This window comes from Physcomitrium patens, chromosome 7 (assembly GCF_059467195.1).
Source record: "Physcomitrium patens ecotype Gransden chromosome 7, ASM5946719v1, whole genome shotgun sequence".
Lineage (NCBI taxonomy): Eukaryota > Viridiplantae > Streptophyta > Bryopsida > Funariales > Funariaceae > Physcomitrium > Physcomitrium patens.
In genome coordinates, this window is record NC_143416.1 from 11,836,768 (window position 1) to 11,859,140 (window position 22,373).

Here is a 22,373-nt window from a genome sequence, read left to right on the forward strand (position 1 = left end):
ACATTTAGTCTTAATGATTTTGACCATGTGTCCAAAATCTATAAGAATAAAATATACCCTAATGCTAGAATTGAAATCATAAATCTTAAACTCATACACTTTGAATCCTATTAAAAATCAACAACTATACTTTTTAATACCAAAATCTGTAAAATACAAACAACATACGACATGTAACTTTTTCGTGTAAAATTTTAAAGAAAATATACAGATTAAGATAAATTTTACACATGGAACTAACATGTGAAAAGATAGATTGCACCTTACTTTGTACTATACAATTAATTTGATAAAAAAACATATATCATTATACATAACCATGACAAAGGAATCAAATATACAAATAGGAGCACGTTCTCTTTGGTTCACACATGAAGTTACTCAAGATTGTAACGGTTAAAGACCATCCTCTGGTGTGAAATTTAAAATCAGAAATTGAATTGAAAGAATGCCTATCAAGGTTTCACTCATATTTGCAGAAAATACAATCCACCATTTTTTTAAGAGGTTTTCTGAAAGAGATTCTCGGGGATGTTAAGATGTAAGTGCTGTTGAAATTTAAGTTAACTGCGGGCACACTTAAGTAAGAATCTAGTTAGAAAAGAAAAACCACACGTCTGCAGAATGACAAAAGCTCACTTCTCGACACTGGAAAAATTCTTTTTTCAGAAAGCGGCCAACTTTTTTCACTGAGGCATTGTAGAGAATGCTTTTTGGGAATATAAAAAATATAATACAAAGGCAAAGAGTAGTTGCCCTGTACAAAGTGGAGATCTGCATTCTTGTGCGTCTACGAAATTAATGCGCTAACACTCTATGCTATCAATAACAAGGCTGAAAGCCCTATGGTCTGCAACTTTCCCGTTCTTTAAAGGGATAGGTAATCAGACATTACCTGAACTCTACAGATCGGTTTGACAACTGCATAGATGAAACTTCTTCCATTGTCATCTTGAAGAACTTCTATACAAGGATTCAGAGTTTCACCGCAGTTGCGACTGCAATCCACATTGCCTGGGGAGCTCATTCCGTTACATGCAGATGTCCATATGCGCATCCTGAATACGTCTTCCTTGAACAATAGACATGCCCAGTTTCGTACCATTCTGACTGCTTGTGATGAGAATTCTCAGCACAGCTCGAGAAACCTTGCCTCCTTTTACAAAGGATTGTCACCAGCGCTTATCGAAGAAATGTGCAATAAATGGGTAATTCATTGCAACATTCATGTTTTGCAAACCCAAACAGTGCTGGCTGAACCTAATCTTGAAATAACCCGATCACAGTTCATCTGGAAAAATCACTCACCCCAATGTCCAGGTTCTGCAGAAACTGTAGGAAACGACTTCATGTGAGATGCTGGCAATGCTGAATCCAACCCGATTTGACATTGACCTGCATCCAAGCTTACTACATTTTCACTTGAACAGTTCTGAATTCTGCCGAGAAACGGAGTTTCTTCAACTGTAGTTTCACGGCCTCGTGTTTCCGATTGACAAGCGCTCAACTCCCTCTCACCATCATGGTGTCCATCATCCCTTTGTGGACCCTGCTCAGATGTCAATACCAGGTCTTGATTGTCAGTATGCTGACGATCTGGTATCGTAGGCATAGATGTAACAGCATCTTGGGTACCTTCAGAATCAGGTTCTTTCCTTGAAAGTTCGGTCACTTCAGATAGCTGAAGGCTGCTTGTTGTACTCCACGCACCATACACTCCCAACTTTTCTAGCAGGGAGGACATACCTGCCCACGAAGTAGGCTGCCCTTCTGCAACAGATGATGAAGCTCCAACTCTCCCAAATGCAGAAGGAAGAGATTCAGAAGGCTTGAACTCTTTTGACAAGGATCCAGCAGGGTATGTCACAGTGGCCACGGGAGAAGATATGTTGGGCTTTACAAATTCTTGTATTGAGCTTCCTGTTATGCGTGGCATAGTTGAGGGCAATGCTGTTGGCTTGGATAGAAGAGATTGACCAAATAACTTCACATCCCAAGATTTCACTTGCTCAGAATCACTTGATAATGTCGAAGTGGTACTCTGAGCTGCACCTTGCTGTTGACCAGAAGAACTTGAATGTACGACACTCATCCGCTGATGTGAGTCCTCCGCTACCATCTGCTTACTCCCCATACCTTCACAGTCAGTATCAGTATCAGTATCACTATCCTGTAGATCAAGTGTCTTGGAATGGTTCTCATGGAGTCCAGCTGTGCTACCACCGGCCGTTGAGGGAATTGTTCTCATCCCTAGTGACAAAGAGTGATCCTGCTGCTGTAATTGGATTTCTTGATTTCGAGAAATGTGCTGATTTTGCAAAACATCAGGGGATGGTAAAATTGCCAAATCTGCAAAAGGATTTGAAATGGCTTCTCGAATCGGTTTCACTTTCAAGATTCCCCGTCCATGCGGTGCCTGTTGATACTGGAAATGCATGTGATTATGAATCTCCCCCTCCTGACTCTGTGCAAGAGCCTGTTGCTGCTGTAGTTGTTGAACGACTTGTTGCAGCTGTTTCCAAATTAAAGCGCGCTAGTCAGCATTACTTCGAGGAATTATGTGTCATTCTAAGTGAAAGAAATGCCAAGGCGTTTTATATATCCACCTTTGAAAGAATTACCTTCTCTTCAAGGGGCCGTGCACTTTGCAGTGTTTGCTCCGTTGCTTGTTGATGCTGCGGCAGCAGTGCTTGCGGAAGAGCTGCTTGCTGTTGTATAAGAAGTGCCAGTTGCTTCTGAAGGTGCTGCTGCTGTGCGAGCATCTGCAATAAAAGAACAGTATATGATACATAAGATACAACCAAATATACTGTTCCATATGTTAAAGACTATGTTCTAGAATTCTACGTAAAGCCGCAGGTTAATCCTCACGAGCAACGGAGGATAAAATATGTAGTCCCATTAGGCACCCTTTCAGAGAAAGAAGCAAAAATTAAAACTATTCAAGGCAATCCCTAGCAGTAGTTACCCACGCTCATTAGTTCTGACCACGATAATATTTGTAAAGCAGCTGTGAAAGTCTGCATCATTTAATCAAGAACAATAAAGATAAAGCTACAAAAAAAATTAAATATTAAAAATTAGGTTTTGTGTCGGATTTACCTGTTGCACTTGCTGAGCAACCTGATGAATTGCGGCTGGTGGCTCAGCTTGCGGTCCCACATTCGAAGATAGTACCTGGAGATCAGGACTACATGCCTTGGATGGAACTGAACTCGAAAGCTGGCGTAGCAAACCATCCCCAACATGAGGACGGATCCCCAATGGTGTTGGTAACACGGGTCTCGCTCCAGATCGAAAGGCTTGATGCCCATCCTGTTTACTTTCCTGCAAAGAAAGACATAATCATGAGCCGGGCTTAGCTTTATTATACTTTTGTAGTTGATTTAGATACAAAATTGCGATTGCCTGCTAAACTAGAACACAATAAGATTATAGTTTGCACAGAGGATTAACGGATACCAGTACGAACAAAAACTCAAGGTTGGCGCCAAATTTGAAGTACCTGAACGTAAGTGTTTGAAGTAGGCATTGGACGAGCTAAGTGCTGCATCCCATTCATACTTAAAGTATCCTGATTGATAGGTTGACCTGGATAAGTACCAAAGCGAGCTGCATACGCAAGGATGTCAACCCCAACACCGGTACCTCCTGAAACTGACGCAGATCGAAATAAGTTATCCTCCTCCTGAGTAGTATCATCGAACTCATGAGAAGCCGCATTGGCTCGGACCTTTTGTTTAAAAGGTGGTCCCAATTCTGCAGCTTTCCTTGATGACTCGTACCCCTCAGCCTTGCGCTTACGACTTCCACCGTCCCTCCGAACCACATTCATAAGCTTGACTACAGCAGGCAACCTAGATCTAGCTTTAGAGTTCTGGAAATATGTCTTGATCTGAGTCAACGATTTTGAAGGTAAACTTTGGTGCAGCAATGTCCAATCTTTGCCATGTTCTTGTAAAATCACAGCAAACTTCTCCTTTTCCTCTTGCGTCCATGAAGTAGGCTCCCTCCGAAGCTTTGGCTCTCCACCTCCCGTGTCTTTTCCTTTTCTACCACTTTGAGCATCCTGCATATCTTGAGGCCTATCCCTGGTGGTCGGTTTGCATGATGTTGTAGAGTTAACCCTCTCCTTTGCCTGTCGTGAGTTTCTCCCAGATGTCAAACACACGTTTGTCTCGAATACAGCATGTAAAGGAGGAGATGAGGTTGATAAGCGGGCTGATTGTGATCGAGAGAATACGCTGACAGGCGATGTTCTAGTACCAACCTTGGCCTCGGACTTGCTTCTCTTCAACCCCGAATTATCTACTAATGTTTCGGACATTCCAAGCAAGGCAGCAGCTGCCTGATCCACGACAATGTCAATTTCAGCCTGAGTATCAACCTGACAGCTGTCATCTGACTTGGTAGTTTCACTGTCGTCCTCTCCTTCTTGCCTTATCGCCGCAATATTCGAAGGTTCAACCTTTAAATGCTCATGTGCAAGCTCCGCAATTTCTAGCAGCTGCTTGTTATTTGAAAAATCTCGTGATGGGCTTTCCGACTTCATAAGCGACATTTCTTCCATTGCTGCTGCTGCATCAGCAACCAAGCTCAAATCTGACATGTCATTTGCAAAACATTTTGACTGCTCTTTGAGCCTCTCCAAAGTGCTGACAGCTGCTGCCGTGTCACTGAGCTCATCCACAGAGTGACCCACAACCCCAGCGGAAGCGTCCATCTGCACATTCTGCCATGTCAGGGTCTAAAAAAATTCTCAGAACATTGAGGCATAACTGAATATCACACTAAGCAATAATATCGTAGCTAATATTTTGAGCAGCAAGAAATGTGAATCAATACAAGTAAGACTCATATCATGGAAAAAGTGCAATATTGAATCTAATATCCTGATAAAATTGAAGAAGAGAAAAACTTGACCTTTACCTGAGCAGTACTGATCTGTTTCACCTCTTGCAACAATTCCGCGTCGTGTCTAAAACTTTGCACTAACATTGCTGCAGCTTCATTAGCTTGGAACTGTTCCACCAATTCATCAAGACCAAGTCGTTTCCTGGTCTTACTAAAGAACGATTTACATTGGCTCTGACTTTTTGATCCGACATGCGCAGCAATGAGTCGGAAGTCCTTCCCATGTGTAGCCACAGCACTGGTGAAAAGTTCTCTCTCTTCATCCGTCCATTGTGAACCCTGCACCAAAGATCACAAGCAAAGAATGTAAAAAATACACAGAAGTTATATTTGTATGAAAATTTACTTGGTACTGGAAGACGACCCTTAGCATTCTGTGAGAGCCCGAGCAATATAGATGTTAGAAAAAAAAAAAACAAAAAAACAAAAGACTTAGAATTACTAGACTACAACATGAACTCGCACCTCAAAATCTCCTTACTGCTAAGTCCACGACTTTAGAATTAACATGCGACACTAAATATGGATCGTGACTTCATATAATGCAGATAGTAAAAACCAACCTCTTGTGTGGCTGCCTTCGATGACATGCGTCGTAGATACGTGCTCCGTGTACTCTTCGGTCCAGCAAGATGTTGCTCTGAGTGAGAACTCCTAGTCGCCGAAGGCCCTCTTCCTACTCTCTCCTTCACAAAGCCTTTCTCTTTGCACTCATCTGTTAACGGAACAGCAGTAGAACTAACACTGCAAGGAGTACTTATTAAACTAGACGTAACTGTCTCAACTGAGGTCCCAGATGGAAGAATCACTTCAAGCACCTTACTTTCTTTCAAATGCGACTTTCGAATCTTCGCATCAGCCGGCATCGACAAAGAATGATTTGAAGATGTCATAGTCTTTGCATGCTCTGAGACTTGGCTACTAAGCTGCGACACTTTCATGTTCATAGTGGCTACGTTCAAAGCCTCGACTGTAGCACAATTTGCTTTGAGATTCCGCTTGATCGCTACCGCAGTGGGTGTAAGAAATGTACTTGGTTTCGTGCGGTCGCCCAGAGATTTTGAGTGCCCACCTTCCTTAGACTTTGAGAAGGATTCTGATTTTTGATTCCGGTAGTAATATTCGATACAATCAGCTGTGGTCTTATACTGTAGGTGCGAGGCGATCTCTTTGAAGTTTTTGTAGTGAAGCGCAAACTTTTCAACAAAGATCTTCTTCTCCACTTCTGTCCACGGATTGAGAGTCTTACGCTCCATCTCCACAGTAACAGGGTCCTCCACAAGTGCATTCCTACTCACAAACCTACGAGAAGCCCGCTCTTTCTCATCCAAGATCATGGCTGGCATTTTTAAAACTGGACGTAGCGCTTCCACCCGAGGTTCTTTCATCAACTTCTTCATCGCTTTCGCGGCATCCGATTCAGAATCAAGCCTGTTCATACCTATCATGGATACGGTTTATTAGATTCGAGCAAAGATACAATACATGAATTCAAGTAGGATAAGTATTTGAATAGTAAACAAAGGAATAACATTTCATTTGTTAAATTGTCGAATGCCAAATGTGATTCTTACTGGGAGGACGCAATCGCAAAGAAAACCGTTGACTTGGAGGTCCATGACTACTACGTCCCTCATTATCCCATCTGCTAACTGATTTGGGACGATTCCTTAAGCCAGAAAGACCTTTTTGTTCTTGCTTCCATGCCTCCTTGAGAGCTATAAACCTTAAGGTTAAAATACGTTCTTTGAATTTGTGGAAGTGATGCTTCTCAGAAATTTTCTTCAGCAACATATCCTCTATCTTCTTATGAGTTTCCACATTGTGTTGCCAAACAAGTGCTTCGGTAGGAGAGTCGTACAACTGCTGGTAGGGTTCTCTTTTAAGATTTTCTGGAAGAAGGTGTAAGAAGGAAGCTCCAGCCAAACGAGCATTCTCTTTGTTCTCCATCATAAGAGACTCTTCCATCGATAGACTATGCTCCTGTAGTGAACTGCCACCTGTAGCCACCTCATAGTCAGACTGCTCCTCGTAATAACTAGATTTTTCTGAAACAGCACTCAACGGCGAGCTTCTGCTCGACACTACTACGACGCCCTCGTCTATGTTCAAATCAGCTGATTCAAGTGGCACGCCTCTAACGTCCTCGTCCTCATCTAAGTCCATTGATTTTGATAGTTTCCTAGCAGGCTCCAATTCCAGCACACCTTCGACTTTTATCTTCTCACCGATATTCACTGATTCGGGTACAACACATTCAGGCATTAACTCAATTGCCTTCTCTTGAATAGGGATCGGAACAGATTCTCTTGATAAAATCGTTTCATCTTCACCATCTGTACGTCTGCTAAGAGCGACTGTGCTGATAGTATCTTTTTCAGAACAGATTGATGATTTGTTTAATCTAACAGGCACTAAAGTCAGTGACAACTCAGAACAGGAAGGACGTATAACAGTATCAACAGAACGAGGAAGCGTCTCTGTAAATAACATACCGGTCTGGTGACTATCCCCTAAAACCTCAGTTGTTTTAGCATGCGCAGAGCACTTGAAATCCCACTCTACCTTTGAGACAGATGGCACAAGGCTTTGGTTCTTCCTTCCCAATGACTCGCTTTCTTGCAGCTCTGATGCTGTCACCTCATCATTTTTTTCTCTACTCTCACTGTCTTCCACTAAGACATGTGATACAGGATCAAGGCCGTTCAACTCTGGCTCTTCTATACCATTAGAAAGTGGACATTTACTCTCGTTTTTTTGTTCCTCCGTACTATTTGCAGAATCCTTCATCCGAACAGGTGATGCAGGAATTTGTTCCAGTCTTTGCATTTCCTCAGTCACAACAGGGTTCTTTACATCTCCTATTCTTGGAATAATTCCCAACAAAGCGCACGAGTTTGAATTTTCTCCACTTTCCTCTCGCCTAACATGGTCTCGCCACAGAAAAGACTTGTTCTCGTTCTTCTCTCGCTTCTCAAGGCCATCACTGAAGCCCTCCCCATCCTCGGGTTGAATCCCTACCATAGGACACGGTTTCTGTAAGTCTGAGGAACTTACCCCGCTAGGAGTTGCCTCTGGGAGCTTTTCGTGTGACACATTCCCCTTCTTAACTTCTTCAGCGTTCGAGTGAATTTCGCCATCTCCATCCTTTTTAGAATCAAATCTTACGACTGAAGGAGACACATCTTCGGTATCTCCAACTTTCTTCTCATATTTTGCCAAGCCTTGACCCCAACCAAGGCGTGGACGCTTAGATGGAGACGGATGATCAGAATCCTGGTTGGAAGACAGACCGGTGACGAAAGGAGAGTCATGTCCAGAACTTACTGACAAAGAGCCTTTACCCCCATGCTCTCCAAAACTCCTATTTCCTGATGTAAAACTAGAGTGTCTTGCTATAGCACTTGATTGACTTCTTTCCCGACGCCATCCATAGGGGAAACCTAAATCCCTACTATTGCCTTCATACTCTGCTCGGGAACCATCTCGGTTCCCAGTGCCATACCTTTCAAATCTACTTAACTCTGACTTCTTGTCGCCCACACCCCAACCCTTACCACTGCCGAATTGTGCCATGGGTCCGCTGAAGGATGGCTTACGTTGCATCATGCGGCCGACACCTTCACCGCTACCTCCATCTTGACGATATTCTCTGTCCCTACTCACAGCAATATAAACAATGAACAAAGCATAACTCATCTATATGTAAATCTCCAACGATAAGCTCTTGTGTGCGTAATCGGTCCTCAATAGTGAAATCGTACAAAAGCGTGTGCATATATTGAGGAGGCGAAGTGTGGATAAAGCATGTAAAAATTAATACTCCTAACTGCTCAGCGCAAATTCCAGTTCAAGTTGTGACATCAGAGCCAGGTACACCCAAATCCCACATTCAGGTATACCTGAAGATCACTTAGAAACTCGAAAATCATATCATCTCAAAAAATCACGTCTTTGTTGAACTAGAATGTTCATATGTATTGTGTAGGCAATGACTGCCAACAAAAAAGATATATCAATTTTTCTGCTGAACAATCTCTATGAAAAGAAAGCATTGTCAATGCATGAAGCACCAAAACAATTCTGCGATTCATCAAAAGAGACCAAAGAAGAATGTTGAGATAGAGGATAAAACCATTCACTATAACAGGACCTCACCAGTTGATTGAGCTTTACATGTATAAGACATGATAGAGAAGTGCAACTCACCTGTCTCGTTCTTGCTCATCCATAATGGTGAGCCCACGAACTGACGATACTTCACCAAACACATCACTCCTAACGCGACGCATTTCATCTCGTTCTGATCTCTCGTCCAGACGTCTCAGTCCTCTTTCTTCCTTCCTATCTATATCATCGCTTCTTCCCAGAACTCGATCATCCTTCCCCCTACGTGCCTCATCTGAATTTCGAAGATCCCGTGTAGAACTAAGCCAACTCAAATTTTCACCATCATGGTCATCCCAATTGTCGAACCTACCTCTCCGGACCTCAAAGCGACCTCTGCATGTACCAATCCACTTTAGTATGATAAATCTGACGCTCAAAATTTTACTCTGAAACTGGTAACAAAAACAGGTCCCATGGCATGCTTAAAACACATAACTTGCACTCACGAAACGTTTTCCAACTTATGTTGGTTACTTTTATGTGTGTGTGTGTGTAAGAGAGAGAGAGAGAGAGAGAGAGAGAGAGAGAGGTTTTTCGGTCGTCTTTTCTTTTAGTGTTCTTTATTTTATTTTATTTTTGAATGATGGTGATGCTGAAGCCTTGTTAGTATGAAGAACATGTACTTACATATGCCTGATCGTTTTCCTATCAATCGGAGGTTCAGTCCTGCAATGAAGAAACACGCTAAATCGCTGTAAAAAAGCTACACACAAAAGCATCCGAAGTTTCATGCCCCGATTTCAAGAGTTGCAGCATCATATCTGATCATATAGGCTGCATACGGCCTGGTTCTTCATGGCAACCTGACAAGACTGACAACAGCCCGTCGCACGTCCACATCCATGAACTAAAAGAGGGAGAGGAGGGTGTAAAAAATAAAATTTAAGAAATAAAAAAAATTAAAAATAAAAAGTAAAAAGAAGAGAGGAGCAAGTTAATGTTCCACCATTCATACTGCGACCAAAACAACACTTTAAAATACACCCTCGTATCATGCAACCCACACTCACCTTGTTATATTTGCAGACTTGGGCTGCACTGAACTTGCGAAAGATGCCGATCTGGGCCTTGTAAATCGATCTTCTGCCTGTAGTTCTCAAAGAACAATAATAATAAATAAACAAATTAAACGGCAAAGAACCGATCAACAATCACCGACATGGTTTGAACCAATCAACAAGAACATAATAAGCCATTGGTAAGGAGAAAAACATATTGTATGCATAGCTGAAAAGGTGGATTCATGTCAAGAAAAGAAAATTCAAGATACTTCAGAGTTGCAGGACCACAAAGATAGGTTGTTGGTTTTATCAAAATATAATAAATAAATGATAAAACTTTGATTTTCAAAAGTAATTTCCAGAATTCTTACATCGTTTGTGGTCTCGGCCATCACTGAATGCATTGTAGCTGGTAAATGAACTCTGTCAGACGAGGATTCATAACGAGGTGCGGGCTGAACCAACGGGGACAAACACTGCAGGCTTGCCTCCATCTTTCCCTCTTTCAATGCAATAACTTGGGACTGTAAGACCTCCTTGACTTCCTTGTCCATATCAAACTTGAATAACTTAGGAACTAGAACTTCACCATCTTAAATCTGAGCACGAACAAAATGCCAATTTAGGTCTCATAAACAGAAATAAATGAACTACATACAGAAAACAAACACATTAAAAAAGGTGTCCACGGATTACGCAAAAGACGGAATACACAACTGAAAATACCCAGCGGAACTTCATAGTTTCAACGACACAGAAAGATGGACAGAGGAAATCCTCTATTCTTCACATAAAACTGGAGTTTCAAAACAGAATAAAATCTTATTCATGTAACAAATCTTAAACAGAATAAGAAGACTCAAGTTTCGAAACAGAAACACTGTAACGACTTCCAATTTCAACCACTTGAATGTCTCCCTTTTACTGACGAGAGCTTCTATCCCAACCACGGTGTACATTAATATATCCCATGAGAAACCTGATAGACGAAATGCACGATTTATCTAAACGAACTTGCACAAACTGACAAATAGCAGTCCACTAAGACGACTACTTCCACTCAACAGAAGGTATCCTCTCACATATTGAGGGTCTAATAAGAATTGCTGCAAGCATAAACGCAAGGGCCCGTACTAAGGTCTATAGCATTCAGACCTAGGCCTCATACGATACCGATAATATAAATATACTGCATCGAGTACCATAAGTTATGCACTTGCACAAATACCACGCTCCTTAACCTTATAAGGATAATCGAGTGGGGTTGCACAAAATCATCTCCACTATCCCTTACGATCCTCTCCATCAGATATAATTTATTTCCTATGTACATATTCACCAAGGAATATTTACAAAGTATTTCACTGGAAATGATTCGAATGTGCCCTAGTACAATCTCTCCGCGCGACTTCTGTATGTCGAATAACATATTGAGACAAGTTTTCACCTAGCTTGTGAACAAAATACAACCTTCGAATGTAATATTTTCAAAGGGCAGGAATATTTCTACGTGTACATCCTTTTATTGTATGCCCCACCCCCCCCCTTCACCCCATTACCACCAAAAAGAACCCAGATTTGAGGATTTAAACCTTGAAGAACGGACTTTATTGCAATACAACGTCTTTAGATCTTTGCCCCGTCGCCAGAATGAACATAGTCGTCGGATTGAGCAGCGAAAGCTTAACCTAGTACTTGAACTGTCACCCGGACTTAATATACAGGTCATATCATGTCTAATTTCCTAATATTTCACACACGCGCGCACGCGCGCGCGTAGCCCTTGGTAGCTAGGTGCGCAACAAAAGACGAGATAGAATTTCAAAGCCAAACCTCCTAGAACTAGTGGCCCGCACCAAAAGCATCTCCATACTTTACATCGTTATCTCTTGCTAAACTTGCTCCCGCAATCGAATTCTTTCATAGTAACTCAACAAAATTCCTCCATTCATTCGACAAAATTTAGCACTCCCTCTCTCTTTCATTATCGGCTCTCCCAAAATGCTTAACCATAATGGACAACGCAACGTTAACCTTAACACTACTCTAAACCCTCTCCTACCACCGTATCAATCACCAATTCGCCCGCATTCAACTAGAGCCACACCGATGAAACGCAAGCACGTGAGCCCCCGCCCAATCACTCAGCACTGCCACTCAGACATCCCTCAACTGCAATTAACCTAAAGAAATGCCCCTTTTTACTGTAGACTTCGGCGGAATGCACATTGTAGCATGAAAATCTAGAGGCAACGTCAACCATCGCCATTTGCTTCATTCACCCTCCACTCTCCCTGAGCAGGATTTTGGAAACTTTAACCTCCTAAGAGAATCCACCTTCAGCCAACCAATGCATCACATTACGGTGCCGAAAAGTAGCGCTACTCACTCAAATTCGTGCCTCCAAAACCCCGTGAACTCAAAACCCTAGGCTCCCGATGTGGCTCCGTTTCCTCAAGCTCCTCCCGTAAATCCACCTCATAACTCCCGGTACCGCTCTAAAAAAATCCTGGTAGTGTCTCCTTCCCAAAGTGGCGATGAAAATTGATGCAGCGCCATAAACCCTCCGCTCCTGTGCCGTAGCATGGTCTCCGAAACCAGATTATAGTGCCCCCGATCCACTTCCTCCTCCCTCCTCGTCTCGCTACTACCCTAGAATGTGCTCCTCCACCCACACGCTCCATCCCCCTTCCCTGCTTCCTCCTGCTCCACTCTCGCTCTGCCCGCTCTGGGTCGGGCCGGGCCGGGCTTTGGCCCAAACCACCCGGCCCGGCCTGTCCTCGTTTACCCGTCCCAGTGGGACCAGGCCGGGTTACGGCTGCACTGATGACGGCCCGTCCCGGCACGTTGAATCCCGGGATCTCCCTTTCATGTGTTGTTATTAATAGAAAAATGGGAGTTCCTTGACCATCTTGAAATAATTATCACTTTTCAGATTGTATATATTTTTGTGTTGAAAAATATGAGTGAGATTTTGAAGTGATTCTTGAGGACTTTTATTCGATGATAAAATCATAGAAAAATATTTAAGTGGGTTCTAAAAAATAAAACATAAAAACTGTTTTGTGTAATCTGGGTTGATATGAGTTCATTTCAGCTGAATTAGTTTAGTTAAATTGGTTACACCTGAATAGATATAGTCTTGAATGTCAAATTTCATGACCACATAGTTATTTTCATTTTGACAAAATTGGAACTTGTATATTTTTTTAAGAACACATAGTACTAGTATTGAACAAGTTTTATTGGGAGGTGTTTTATTATCAGTTCTTAGTGTAAGCTGTTTTTTAATACCAAGCCTTTTAAATAAAATCATTCTTTTTTTCTGAAATGGTGTGTGATATTAAAAAAAATAAAAAAGAAGGAATGCGGAGTAAAATTTAACAGATATATATATATATATATATATATTAGATTTTTTAAAAAACTAATGTAATGTTAAAGATATCGATAAAATATGGAGAAATATTATGAACTTTAAAATAATAATTCAAACTAAAGTATGTTATACTATGCTCTGTGAATCTATTCAAATAAAATTTGATACATGTTGAGATCTTATTCAAACAATCAAATAAAATACAGCATAATTTCAATTAAACAAGTCTAATTACAATCCAAGATGTAAAATTGAAACTAAGTAGAATTTTACAAAAACAATTATTGATTATCAACATTAAGTTTTATAAGGAAATATTAAACAATTTTTGTAAGTGAATTGAATTATAAATATTATAAATTAAATAATTCAATGAATGCAACTTACTGCATAATACAAAATAATATTGATGTGATACATGTGAGTTAGAGCACTCGCATTAACATGTAGAAGTAACATTTGACTGATTTGCCATTTAATACATCCATTTGCCTCTCAAATCATAAGTCAAGTTGTTCATAGTTGCATCCACTACCCCAATCTTCACAAATTAGATCACCTCTTCCATCAGAATGCTTGGTGATTGAAGTGTAATTTGAATACTTTAATTATACCATGTTGGTATTCAGAGAACAAAATAATGTTGGTATTTAGAAAATAAAATTTGTAGCAGTAGTAGCAAATTTTTGGTGGCATTAGCAACACATTATATATAACTATGAATTGTTAGAAAGTAAAAAATTAACATTTTAAAGTGAATATCATTACTTATTATGCTAAAACATTTTTATTCACAACACACTTATCTCGTTGAATTGCAGTGCAACTATTTTATTGTTATTTTTTTTTAAAGATGTAAGTTGTCTAATTGAAACACCAAACGAATAATCAGTTTGGGTGAATGAGTATTTATATATTTATATATATATATATATATATATATGTAATTATTCTTGCAAAATTCAGTAATTTGACATGAGACTGAAATCCAGAATACTGTTTTCAAAGCAGATTTCAAATAGTTGGTATAACTTTATAAAGTTGAAGTGGATCTAATAGAATTAAAATGAATAAACAACTAGACTCAACCAACAAATATGTTTTTGTACAAATACAATATTTATTCATTTCTTCATCTAAAGAAGTTTACTGGAAATAATAAAATCAGGAGTAATTTTAGCCTAAGAATCTGGTTATTGCTGTATTGCAACTGCACCTGCAATGTGTTTAGAGATTGCCATTATCCAGTTGTTAAATAACAAACTTATAATTGCATCATTTTATACCAAATCACATACAAATAAGAACAAGCATTCAAGTTTTTTTATTGTGAAAAATTGTTGACCTTCACATATTTCAAGAAATGCAAAGTAGTAGTTTTTTTTTTTAAACAAAGAACCAGATGTCAAATGTAGGCACAACACATCATGCAAATAAGAATTGAGATAATTGATGCATGCTATAATAAACCCATCATTCCATCATGCACATTCCATCATTTGAATCAGTAAATGCATGGCTAAATAAAGATACAGCCATTGTATCACTAATAAAAAGATCATGTGCTGCACAGTAGACACAACTGACTATAATTGGCCATTAAAAGTAAATGTATTAAATAAGAATAATCTTGTACTCCAAACTTTGTTGAAGATATTAACAAGTGAATGGCTAATAAAAGACACATGTCTGAATTGGCATAACAGTAGTTCCATGAAACAAATGCAACAACTATTGTTACATTTTCAAGTACAGAAGTGGCAGACATATCAATGAGTAATATAGTCAATCAACCAATATAGGTCCGTCTTTCAGTTGGGAATAAAAAATGTCTCAAATATGAATTTAAAATGAATAATGTGCAACAACTGATAATTAATATCACTTGTTAAAATTTCTCATGGTCAATCAAACATAAATACATAGTCATACACAATATGTATATACATTAGCTGAATCTGTGCCATTGTCACAAAACCTTGAGACTCTTATTAGTTGCAGTGCATGTTAGTGCCCAAGTCCCAACCATCACTCTATGTTGGTGCAGTTGAACATCATTCCAATGCATAATCTCAGGAGATCCTACATCAGCATAGGCAATATGGGGCACACAAGAAATGCCAAGGTACAACACTTGGTACAACAACTGCACTTGCAAGCCATAGCCACGCGCTTTATCTAATTCCATGCACTCTTAATTTCTACACTCCTCTTCCTTCACAACATCTAAGCTCCAATTCGCCATCTTTACATCAATCATCCATCTTTGCTCTTGCAACCCATCCTCACTCTTACACTAACACCAAACATCCAACCATATTCTTTCTAATCAATATCCAAACAATTCTCTCTCAAAAACTTAATGTCACAAATGTTATCGGATAGAATCTACTACAACCATAAAAGTAGCTTTGCTTTTCACAACCTTAGTTGGGACCTTCTGAGTTCTACATCTGTGATCTCACACTACTACTCTTTGTAGCAATAACATGTGGATTTTAATCTCCGATTGATCAAAAGTTGAGTTGTTGCTTCACTTTTGATGAAAATAATGAGATGTACAACCAATCAAAGATGATTTCTATCTCCTCTTGTTTATCCCATTGGTTTATTTATTTAATTGTTTTATACAAGAAATATATCAAAACTAGTACACAATGGAAAATCTTGTTTTATTGGTATTGGTTAGCACATAGTCATGAGCATAGTAATGAATGCTTTTACACACTAACCATCTTAAAGAATTTCAATGTCTATATATCAAAAATTATATTTTTGTCCATGAATAGGATTTTGTGAGAATTATTGGTTTCCAATTTTAAAGGTCTACAAGCACTTTCTTGTAAAACTACTCTATTTCCAAATATTATCTTTAATGTGATGTCTCAACCAAAATTTTGCTCGTGTATATTTTTCTACAACCATTTAATTTAAATATCAAATTGTAATCAAATCGAGGTCTTAAAATAAATATATTTTTTCCAGTAATTCAGAAAATCATTAATAAGAATAACGAGTTTGCAAAATAAATAATTTCAAATATCCATTTTGTGGAAGAAAAAGATGAAAGTTTCACATTAGTCAATTTTAGAAGTTACGAATAAAAATCAAATTATGTTATAACTGAAAAACGACCATGTAATGCCAATATCATTCCAGAACTGTCTCACTCGATCCATTCAGTTCCTCCTGGTCTGGATGAAGAGATAGATGAAGAATACGGATGAAATAATATAGGGGAATGACAAAGATGAAACACAGTGGATGCAACACATGAATGAAAAACATGGATGAAAATTGTCCTTCATGGTTTCAATGAATGTGGCTTTGTGTTGCTTGGGGGACGGTGTGGACGATGACGCCCTTGCAGTGAGGTAGTGGAGAGATGAGGAGCTATGGCGATGGGCGTGGCCTCTGGCGGAAGACCATTGAAGCGAAATGTGCTCGAGGGTTGCTTCATTTGCGATTTTTGGAAGGAGACGGCGGCACTGCGAACCGAAGCTGCGGCACCAGGAATTCATAGACGACCTAGTCTCACGGTCTGTCTGCGTGTCTGTCTGTCTGTCTGATGTCAATGTTGAACTCGCCTACCACTTTGGTTTCGCTCATCGTTCATAGCATTCAATGCACAAGCTTTCTCATTGTCACGTTGTTCGAATTTGGAGGTTTAGGTGAGTATGAAAATGATGTTTCGCACGAACTTTATGTGTTTTTTTAATGAACATATTTTTACTCGGTGAATCATCTTGAGAGTTAGCTCTTGTTTTCGTGTCGGAGAAAGTGAGACTGAGGGTGAGAGAGATGTAAGTAAGCATCTTAAACTGTCATTAGAAGTTGTCGTCAGCAATTGATTTATCCTGTTGTGTATATATGAATGAAGCTTTAAGGTTTAGAGGTTTGAGATCACATGAATAGCAAGTCATACATGGTCTCTGGGCACGAATTGGGTGATAGTTAAACTTCTGGTGCTGAAGGTGCTGTGCTTATTGAAGTTGCCGTGGTTAAGTCATGAAGTGCCTCAATAGCTTTGATGTCTTTTCACGCACGATAAAACGTAGGTTTTCAGTTTGTGGTGGACATAAACTGCTCTATTAGATTCTTGAAAACCGCAAACAAACATATCAATCATTGAGCTCGTCATTGTAATAATCGCTGCAAAGCGCCGTAACTGTCAGAATTGGCGCTGCATGAATTGGACCTAGCTAGATGCATTTCTGAATGTGTTATGTTGAAGTCATCATTAGATAAAGAACCTCTGGCTTGAATAGATGCGTCTTAGAATCATCTTAGCTTTCACCGAATGTAGATGCCTCTTAATTCATTGCTTTGAATATCCGGAGTACCAGTATTTGAATCGGAGTCGAGAGAGATTTGCAATGGACCTCTCCGTTCGAGCTGACCTTGTAGGCCGTTGTGCTAGTGTCTTGATTTACAACTCTCAGCTGGTCACTCTGAAAGCTGGACACGGTATTTTACACTCACTCGAAATTATTGATTTGAGCTTGGACATCGTGTCGTACCTGCTATCTTCTCAGGTGGAACTTGTGCTTCCCCATCATGTCTTTGCTTACGGAGCTAATGAACCGAGCAATGCACTGGAATCCGTAGAGAGCGCCATAACAAGCCTCCAAATTTCGTCGTAGCCTGCATACTTAAAATTATTCACGGAAATCAACTAGATTAATGAATAGTTTAGCCAGTAAATTTTTTTCGGCCTGAGTTTATTAATCGTGTCCAGGTGATATTAAATGTAGTTTGCATTCTGTCCTGATTACTAACATAGAAGATAGACTCACCAGCGGGGTGCTGTTCTTGTCTCATTTTCCTCCTAAAAAAAACACGTTCATTTGCTTCATGCACATATCCAATGGTGACTATTTGCTGAGTGCTGAAATCGGAATGCAATGGCCCTAAATTAACGGAAACCCAGGCAAATCTTCTCGTATGCTCCTGGAAGTATGAAAGCTTGAAGTATCAAATTTGACTTTTTAGAGCTGAATTTTGTGTAGGTGCTCACGTCAACAAATCTCGCCGTCCATAGAGATCATTCTTTAAGGTGGATATCGCCGTTTCTTCGGCACTTGATGGGGCCATCAATTACTTGGCGCCAAGAAATGAACTGATATTCAGAAGGCTACATGTGTTGTAAAGGAAGTTGGTAGGCTGTCTCCTATTCAACAAAAAAGAATTGAGTGTCTGGACCAGAGCCAGATAGTGTCGTGGACTCCGAGCTCTTGAGCAAGAAAGTCTAAAGCACTGTTCCATCCACTTTTCTATAATACCTGTTTCTGTTCTTTTTTACTTAAGGTTGCAGATCGCGGAGAAATGTACACTCTAACATTAGGGTTCTCTCACCTAGTGAAATTTAATATGCGAAGGTTATTCTTCTTCATTGACTGCCTTCTGTCGCCTCGGTGCGAATATAGCACGGTGCCTCACGCAATATTTTATCAGGCGATTGGGGCCACGAACTCCTGGATTTCAGGCTTGCACTTTCCCAGTGTTGGCATTATCTGTTGCTGCAACCGTCCCATATGGATCAGGAAAATTTCCAGTATCCCCCTACAAACTACCTTTCATCGTGTGCACTCTTGTCTCGATAGTGATTATCACCCAAGTGCAGATCCGGCTTGATTTTAGACTGATTCTAATAGGCTTTAGACTGCCTGTTTGGGAGTTCTTTTTTGTGTACTGTGCAGCACGCTCCACAATCAATGCTGAGTGACCTGACCTAACTCTGATTGTTTGATCCCCGATTTAGAATAACATGCCCGCTCCTCCTAGTAAATTAGGGTTGAAAACACTGAATACTGTTCCTACTTCTTTTATTTACGCGCAACTTTACCGACCAATTTATGTTCCCGTGGTATGTATATTTTACTCGTAGTTGGTCAAAACATGGATATGCTGCTGACTTTAAATTCACTCAACCACAATTCTTTGTCACTGCACATGTAGTCAAACCTAATATGCTTGTAAGGTTGAGATTAGATGTTGTCGCGACACCGAGGTGTATGGGTTTATTCATGTGCAAAAAAATTTAACTAGTTGTCAAATATTACACGAATTCATTTTGAAAAGAATCTCATAGAGAATGTGTCTCACGGATTTTGAGTCCCTGAAGAGAAGTTAGAAAGTTTTTCCAGAATACAAATTTTACTGACTCCGATCCAGACTTTCAGGAGTTTTAAACAGCAGTCATTGTTGACAACTATCATCTAGATGGAGTTCTATTATCATTTATACTTAAAAAATTTAAACCCCGTACAGAAGCAGAGACCATTCTATCTTTCCAAAGAAGTTATCAATGGATGAAGCTTTGAACATGCATTACAGTCCTGCAAAACTATTGCAACTCCACCCGCATCCACGTTTAAATTGGTTAGCGACGAGGGGAGGAAATCTACAGTTAAAATTTACTCGGGTAATCTTTTTAGTTATACATTGTCTCAGATGGCTCATGCTTTCATATGTAATTTTTAGTGCAAGTCATCGAAAAGTGTAAACAAGGTTTTAGCAACTTTCCATCAAAGAGTGATCGAACAGAACTGTTATTATTTCGAATGTTCCAAAACATCACTAATCAGTACAATACCTACATGGGGATGACAACAAATTCATGTAAAATTTGTACTTCACCATAAGTACATCCACACGCACTTACATGCACATGTACCGACAAGAAACTCAGGATGTCGGTGAGTTCTCTGGGTCTCGTTTTTTCATTCAACCGACATTTTGTGGTGGATATCATCCGAATCGATTCCTTGCTGAACTCACCCACAATTTGTTCATGAACGAATAAATCTAATTTGTTATTCTTACTATGATTATTTCAAAATGTTTTCTAAATTCATTTCAGTTGCAATGTGATAATATGTAAAATCAAATCCATCTTTTCATAATATATTCTCACTTATTCTACAATTTCAACATCTCTCAATATGCATGCGTAACTCCAAATTACACAGCACAAACACTTATTAACAATACAAAAGGTCGGTTTTCCTGGTTGAAGTTAAAAACATAAACAAAAAAGAACCCAAATTATAAAAAATAAAAATAAAATCAGTGATCAATACAGATTACGAGTGTGAGTAATGACAAGACACTTTGGTGATTTGTTGCAATTAGAAATTACAACCCATTCACACGGTAATAGACACTCTTTCGATACACGTAGGCATTAAAACAAGCAAACACGGGGTACCATGTCACCGTGTTCCCTTAAACGAGTCAGCAAAGGTTCCGCGATGGAACCGGAGCCGCACGATTAAGGGCTCCGACGCGGTGATGGGTTCCAGGGCTGCGGCGGCGGCGTCAGCACCGTCGGGTCCCACAACCGCGCAATCTCTGGGCCACGTCTCGAGTCTGGGCGCCGAGATGCCGTGCTCGTTGACAAATATCGCCCCAATTAAGATCCTATAGATCATTATTAGATCGATGATATTGTCCAGTGATCGGCATTGAATTCTGCCGAGTGTGCTCGTCGAAGACTCAACCGAGATTTTTGCGAATCGGGTGTGAGTTGGGGCGTTAATGGTCCTCAGCTTCGCACGCGCTTTGGACGCCGACTACGGCGAGAGCCACTCCCTCCACGCACTGAAAGCAGATCGGGGGTGGTGACTGACTGACTGGAATCGAAGGGATCGAATCAGATTCGTGGCCGATCGGACGTTTCGCCGCCTTAAGTTGGAGCATTGGGTTGGTGATGGAATCGAATAGGTTGGAACGAGAGTTGAGTTCGAGGAAAGGTGGTAGGGCGAGTGCAGTCGAGGTAGAGGAGGCTGGTGCGATGGTGGTGATGGCGGCGGCAGTTGAGAAGGAGTATGTGGTCGGAGGAGTGTCACTCTGCAAGGAGCAGTTAGCGGAGCTTAGGGAGATTTTCTCGCGGTTTGATAGAGATCAGGATGGGAGCATTACGGAACTAGAGCTCGGTTTGATGCTGCGGAGCCTGGGGTTGAAGCCGGAGGGGTATCAGCTGGATTCGTTGCTGCGGCGGGCGGACACGAACTCGAATGGGATGATTGAGTTTGCGGAATTTGTCGCGTTAATGGGACCGGAATTGGTGAAGACGGTGGCGTACAATGACAAGGAGCTATTGACAGTGTTTCGGGCGTTTGATCGGGATGGAAATGGGTTTATTACGGCAGCAGAGCTTGCTCATTCGATGGCGAAGCTCGGGCAGACGTTGTCTGTGAAGGAGCTATGGACCATGATCCGGGAGGCCGATATAGACGGCGATGGGAGAATTAGTTTTCCTGAATTTGCCGCAGCCATGACGACGGCGTCGAGCCTGGACATTCCTGTTTGATGGTTTCATCCGGCCCTTGTACAATAGACATCACTCACATTCAGAATCCAGTTGCTTAGTTGACAAAGAATACGGGCATATGAGATTTTGTCAAATTCAGCGTGCCAGTGCACGGTCCGCCACTTGCTCTGTGTCATTCCCTACTGATCATGTCTCTATAGGCAGTAGTATGTCTCATGTAATATCTACTTTGTATCATAACCAGAATTACGCTCAATTTACAGTATATTTCCCTTCATCAGAAATAGATGCCACAGGTTATGTCCCAGCTATACGAGATAACAGTCAACTTTCATATTCCAAATGCTACAAATCTGATATAATGAACAAATAGCCCTCAGAAGCCGCTACTACTTGGACACACTTGTACAGGCATACATCGGCACATCTGTACCGTGTTTGATACTGACGATCTAGAAACCGCCGGATGGTTGGTTCTCCTGCTCTGCCACACCTCCCGTAGTGGGTTTTGATGAACTGATTCATTCCAGAGTCTAACGATGTGTTTGATCTGCAAATGTCAAATTTCTCGCCGTGCCAGTCTAGTGTGAAGTAGAAGGAGAACAGTGTGAACGGCATGTCTAACGAAGTCATG

General features: G+C 40.5%; 2 protein-coding genes and 1 long non-coding RNA gene across 6 annotated transcripts; 2 read left to right on the forward strand and 1 right to left on the reverse strand.

Annotated features, from left to right (window-relative positions):
• Positions 1-657: 657 nt before the first annotated feature.
• On the reverse strand, positions 658-12,736 carry LOC112284485 (uncharacterized). 3 transcript variants are annotated; one of them, XM_024524311.3, is made up of 12 exons: positions 12,475-12,736; positions 10,457-10,684; positions 10,095-10,171; positions 9,712-9,750; positions 9,124-9,417; positions 6,489-8,572; positions 5,478-6,355; positions 4,930-5,193; positions 3,506-4,723; positions 3,103-3,327; positions 2,622-2,762; positions 658-2,512 (listed from the first exon to the last, which is right to left on the reverse strand). In XM_024524311.3, exons 2-12 carry the CDS (start codon positions 10,637-10,639, stop codon positions 1,301-1,303), a joined length of 6,615 nt encoding a protein of 2,204 aa, XP_024380079.1. In that variant the 5' UTR covers positions 10,640-10,684; positions 12,475-12,736; the 3' UTR covers positions 658-1,300. The 3 variants fall into 3 exon arrangements, with proteins under 3 accessions (XP_024380079.1, XP_024380077.1, XP_090108112.1); XM_024524309.3 differs by having other exon boundaries at positions 3,506-4,732; XM_090251986.1 differs by lacking the exons at positions 9,124-9,417; positions 9,712-9,750; positions 10,095-10,171; positions 10,457-10,684; positions 12,475-12,736 and adding an exon at positions 8,817-8,909 and having other exon boundaries at positions 3,506-4,732.
• Positions 12,737-16,808: 4,072 nt separating this feature from the next.
• On the forward strand, positions 16,809-18,863 carry LOC149988564 (uncharacterized). Of its 2 annotated transcripts, none has more exons than XR_016504192.1 (2): positions 16,809-17,003; positions 18,474-18,863. It is a non-coding gene; the product is annotated as an uncharacterized LOC149988564 (long non-coding RNA). The 2 variants fall into 2 exon arrangements; XR_016504193.1 differs by having other exon boundaries at positions 16,827-17,135.
• A 2,041-nt stretch (positions 18,864-20,904) lies between these two features.
• On the forward strand, positions 20,905-22,137 carry LOC112284303 (putative calcium-binding protein CML18). Its single transcript, XM_024524002.3, has one exon. The coding sequence runs from the start codon at positions 21,176-21,178 to the stop codon at positions 21,776-21,778; it is 603 nt and encodes a 200-aa protein (XP_024379770.1). The 5' UTR covers positions 20,905-21,175; the 3' UTR covers positions 21,779-22,137.
• Positions 22,138-22,373: the final 236 nt, after the last annotated feature.